This window comes from Micropterus dolomieu, linkage group LG08, assembly GCF_021292245.1.
Source record: "Micropterus dolomieu isolate WLL.071019.BEF.003 ecotype Adirondacks linkage group LG08, ASM2129224v1, whole genome shotgun sequence".
In the NCBI taxonomy this organism is placed as follows: Eukaryota; Metazoa; Chordata; class Actinopteri; order Centrarchiformes; family Centrarchidae; genus Micropterus; species Micropterus dolomieu.
The window spans coordinates 1,534,895-1,540,367 of NC_060157.1; the positions used below are offsets into that span (position 1 = coordinate 1,534,895).

Here is a 5,473-nt window from a genome sequence, read left to right on the forward strand (position 1 = left end):
CCAAGCGGCGACTCCGACACGCCCTCAGAAACAGCGAGCTGCAGCACACAGCTCTCCTCTCCCTTCCAAACACTAGCTACCCTCCAGGCAGTCAGTGGACATAAAGTTGTTCCTGTGATGTAGAGACAGAGCTCAGTTAAAACTTTATGGATACAGATTAATAACTCACCGCTCTGAAACTCTCGCTCCAGTCCGTGTTGCCAAGCTGGTCGGCAACACGTACGGCTGAACCCGAGCTGTTTACCGGCTTCTCGCTGACCCGCCCTACTCTGCTTCTGATTGGCTAATAGTCCTTAACTAGGAACTGAGCATGTGCAACTCCCAACAAAGATCATTTAGAAACAAGATGTATCACTCCATAGCTAAAACGAAGCCTTCAACACAGGGTGAAAAGAGGAGCTGCAGCAATGTGCAGTATGACAAAAATATAACCATGTAAACCTGCTCTGGTACAACCTCTGAATGAGATTATGAACCTGAAAATGAGCAGAATACCACCTCTTTAAAGTGTTTGCAAAGCACATGTTATTACACTTTTGTGTATGTAGCAGAACATTTCAATTAAAAGTGCGCATTACACTACTTTAGAATTCATTATTCAGTTTTGTGCATAACAATGTGATTAATCGCAATTAAAAGTTTTAATTGTTGCCCAGCACTAATTAAGATGTAAAGGTACAACTGTTTATTAGGTCCACTGTAATAAAACCAGCCAGGATCCTGAGGAGAGGGGGAATAATCCGAGAGACAAACCATTTCCAAGATTAAAGTGGTAAATTTAAGGGGGGAAATTATCATGAATATTCTCTAAAATTATAGTCAAACATTTACGAGAGAAACTCAATGAACTTTTATTTTTTTTCAAGGAACCACATCGCTTCACTTTGCAAGGCATCACATATCACATAAATTAGTCATCTAAATATGCAGAAACATTTAGGTGTCTGTTTGGGCTACATCTCATGAATTGGCCTGTTAATTAAGATCTTCTCCCTAAATCACAGCTCGGCTGCAGGGCTGCCTGTATAAACTGCTGTCGTGTTCAGAATAACGTCATTTCAGCTGCAGCCCCGTGGAACAAGTTAGGATGTTGTGTATTAATAGTTCTCATTAACACGGAGTACAAATGTGAACAACAGATGTTATGTGATACAGAGTTTAGTCTGTTTTAGTTATTGTATTTACATTTACTGACGCTTTTATCCAAAGCGACTTACAACAGCTATACATGTCAGAGGTCGCACGCCTCTGGAGCAACGAGGGGTTAAGTGTCTTGCTCAGGGACACAATGGTGGACGTGTCACAGTGGGGATTTGAAAGCAGGTCTCTCACACCAAAGGCATGTGTCTTATCCACTGCTCCATCACCACCCAAATATGGCCTTTTAATAATCTGTCAGCTGTAGTGGCAGCTGTAGGAAAAGCTGTAGGAAATTACAGCATCATCAGCAAACATGTCGTCTGTTTTGTTTTGGTTGTTTTTTCTTTTACAACTTATCAGGATATCACATCACCAAGATAACTGATCATTTTCACAGATGAGACCTGAAGCAGCAGAAGTTTGGTTTAGTCTGATCAAACCAACATGTCGGTACCTTCAGTGAAAAACAAATAAAAAAAAGGTGTTGCCCACAGTGTGCACTGTAGAGTTGGAGGCGCTGGCAGCTGCAAGATAAAACACATTCCGCACACAGACCCACAAGCACACGTGTGGTTTCTTTGCTCAGGCCAATAATTTCCTTCTTGTTCTACATTTCCTGAAATCTTACTTCAGCAATTTACTGGTTTGATGTCACTGAAGGACTGTAGTTTGCACCATCTCATCTACGTCCGCAGTTTTAAAATAAACTAAACCATAAAAAAAGATCAAATCTTGACATTGTTAGAGCTGTTCTGACCTGGTCTTGTTTTTCATGTATTGTGCATTGTTGTTGTAATCTGTGCATTAATATTCTAAATGAAGTGACTACAAAATATCCTGGAAACTACAAAATAAAAAACAAAACAACAGATACAATTTACAACCAGTCATCTATCAGTCTCTTTGTTAAGAACTTTAGATATAAAAAACTGTTTACTGGGACATTCAGTCCAACTCTTGTGTGTTACAGCAGCTCTCTTCCTGTTTCCTGTATAGGTATGTTCACAGGTTACCATCAGCAGCTCTCAGCAGATGCAAACCTTGCACCAAAGATGAAGGACATATTTCCAAAATTTGCTCTCAAACAACTCAGCACATACATCGCAATCGTTGTGGTTTTTATTTACAATGTTGTGCTCGGCAAGGATTTGCAGTGCTCGTGCGGACAGCAAACTCTTGTTTGCAGTTTATACATGATGCTGCCATTTTTCATTTTGTTTGTTTTACAACTCTGGACGGACAAGAAATTCCAGATAGCCTGGAAATATACATGTGCCTGTACCTGGACATGTAGATTTAACAAAGAATGCTGTAACAAGTGTTGCCATCGGATCTGTTGTTGTTGTTACTGCTGTACATGCTGTATTAACTATACAAAAAGACTTTGTAAAGTTTTTTGCATTTTCTTGCATCACATTATGAAGGCAGTTTTCATCGGTCTGCTGTGGGTTGCATCCGTGTTAATCGATGGAGACTGGTATGTTTGCTGTTGGAACGATCAGTCTAAACAGCAGAAACAGTTAGCCTGCAAAGCCGAGACTGACATGACAGCAATGGAACGAAAAATCATCGCTGAACTGAAGGACTGGTCCTGGGTGAGTTTTGCTTGCTTTATACACATCATGCCAGTCAGTCTGTTATTCTATCATTTTACTGTGGCGTTATTTTATCCATAAGATCAGCCTCAGTTTTATCTGCACACAGTACCTTGGTAATGAGGTTGTAATAATTTCATTTCATTCGTTATCATTTTGAAATCATGAGGTCATTTTCTCAAGATGAAGTTATAATAAGATGTTGTTTTGATGAAAGTTGTCTTGATTAAACTTTAATTTTATGACGTCATTCAACCAGTCTTAATTTAGAGAGTGCAGTGGCAACTTCACAGGAGAGTGTATATACAGTGTGAGTACAGAAATTTCTGATTAGGTTGATTTAATTCAGGCTCTGTTGAGAATATTTCTTAGGTGTCTTAATTGATGTAACAGGGAAAGGTAAGACAGGTCTAGCTGAGAGTAATTTAGCTGACCCCATAAGTTCTTGACATTATAGATTTATGTATTTCTCACACGTACTTGTCCTTGTCAGGAAGACAACAATAGACTAATTAGTTAGAGACAGTAGCTCAGACGTCAGGCTCGCAGATATCAGTGTTCTCTGGGAATCTTAAGGTTAAGAACTACAAGAACTCACTGGCTCCACAGATACAACTCATGGATAGTGAGAGATTCCAAAATAACAAAGCATTGGAGTCTAAACATCAGGTAGATAGTTGTTCCAGGTGAAAGGTGACCTACAGAAACCTACAGGCACTAGGGCGAAGACAGAAACGGACCACAAGATGTTCTCCTTCAGATTTGGTGTTGGCATTTGACGTGTTCACATGTTGTGTGCTGACACTGCGTCTCCTCGGCCGGGCTCAATAAACCACTCTATGTTAAGTCTTCATCAGTCTCCGAAACTTCTACGCACCTGAACCTGGCTCACAGTATCATTTCAACAGGCTCTAATTTTGTGATTGAAGATGTTTGTCGTGCTCAGCGTGCACAGGATGTGGTGGTGTGGTTAGTGGGCTCATAGCTGGTGGTTTTGTTATTCTGAGACGTAAACCTGCTTTCTGTTTCTGTGGTGATAATATAACCACTTTTGTTGCCTCTTTTGCAGGTTATTGGCATCTCTCTACTCTTTGGTGCCCTTTTCTTGGCTGCATTAATGTCATCGTTTGGAAGGATAAAATGCGGTGAGGATTCGGCGTGCTGCAACAGAAAAAATCTATATTACAAAGTGATCTTGGAAGAGGAGAAAGATGTGCTGAGAGAGATTTTGACAAAAACAGCGAAAGAAAAGTTGGCTGAAGATTTCGGGAACAAAATACGTGGCAAACAGTGGGAAGGCTGTTTTGATGTGGCTAAAGATCTGATTAAAGCAGAAGAAAACCAGGTAAATACTCAACACCTGTTGGATGCATGCTAAGCTTTATGTGTCCTTATCTCATCCAAAGGAGTCCAGGAGTCCATACTTTGTCATTTGAACATAGTCGATAGGGATTTGGTTTGGCGAGCTCACCTAAAACAAAAACTAGACACATCCCATACAGGGAGAGTTGTAATAATAATAATAATAATAATAATTAATTGTTGTGAAACTGTTGCAGTTTGGTTAGGTTTCTGCACCAAAACTAATTAGGTACGGTAAGTAAAGTAAGTAAAGTGAAACTAATAAAGAACTCAAAGTTGATGATTGGTTTCAAACAGGAAACGAAATCCTGTAACAACATAGCAGAAGCGAAGTTTTCAGCAGCTGTCTTATTCAAATTCTGAAAAGTATATGCTGTAGTGAAACAAAAATTGTTTTATTTATAGATCACTTTTAATACAAAACTACATTTGTTACGCGGTGGGCAGCAACAGAACACAGGGGGAACACTGACACAGAAGAAAACTAAAGAGAGAGAATAGATAATAACATTTATTATACACATTTATGTTGCTTTAATTCTTTTCATTTTCATTGTGTTTTCTTTGCAGGAGAATGAGCTGGAAATGACAGAGGTGAATACATCCACACATGTCTGTATCAAAACAAACATGGAAATAATACATGGTTAACAGCAGAAGAAAATGTTTTGATGTCTGGTTCCACTGTGAAATGATGTTAGCCAACGTATCAGCTCCCAAACAAACTGAAGGGTTGAGGCACATAAGGGTACACCAGCAATCCTTTCTAATCTAGTCTAATTAACAGCAGCCCACATAAATACACAAAAGCTTCTTATAAAAACAAAGAATCTCACACATCTCAAGATATTCGCCTGCTGCACATCCTGCAGAATGGAACCAAACTAGCATATGAAGCTTCATCACCAAGGGACAAACAGAGGCAGCAGGATGACCTCAGTGATTCACTGATGACAGCAGTTACAGGCAGGGAAGCAGGTTCAGGTGACAGAAGCTGGAGAGCAAAAACACAAGGCAGGACAGAAACACAGCAAGTAGAACAAACTGAGAAAGGAACAAAGCATCCGGGCTGGTAAATACTGAGTGACTGATGAGGAAAGAGAGAACAGGTGAAAAGGTGAATCAGGAATTCTGGTGAAAAAGTCTGAGGTGGATGGAAGGATGGAGGAACAGAGATGGGAAAGAGGGACAGAGAGCCAAACTGTGACAGCCATGACTTTACTTCATGATGTTCACCCTGTCAACAGGTGCGCGGGAAGACATTTTGGCTTAGGGCTGCTGCACAGTAGAAATGCACGCATGACACCACTGTGTGTGAGCACGCTCTTACACACTTTCCTTCAACACAGAGTCGTTACAAGCATGTTTGTATGAGG

The 5,473-nt window shown here is 40.2% G+C and overlaps 1 protein-coding gene across 1 annotated transcript in view; it reads left to right on the forward strand.

Annotated features, from left to right (window-relative positions):
- The first annotated feature begins 2,209 nt into the window (after positions 1-2,209).
- The window catches only part of LOC123974517, a 6,152-nt gene continuing 2,888 nt past the window's right edge, over positions 2,210-5,473 (forward strand). Inside the window, exons 1-3 of the mRNA XM_046055299.1 lie at positions 2,210-2,735; positions 3,805-4,080; positions 4,668-4,691. Of these exons, the coding sequence (XP_045911255.1) occupies positions 2,334-2,735; positions 3,805-4,080; positions 4,668-4,691 (702 nt within the window). The 5' untranslated portion in view covers positions 2,210-2,333. The remainder of the gene's footprint in view (positions 2,736-3,804; positions 4,081-4,667; positions 4,692-5,473) is intronic.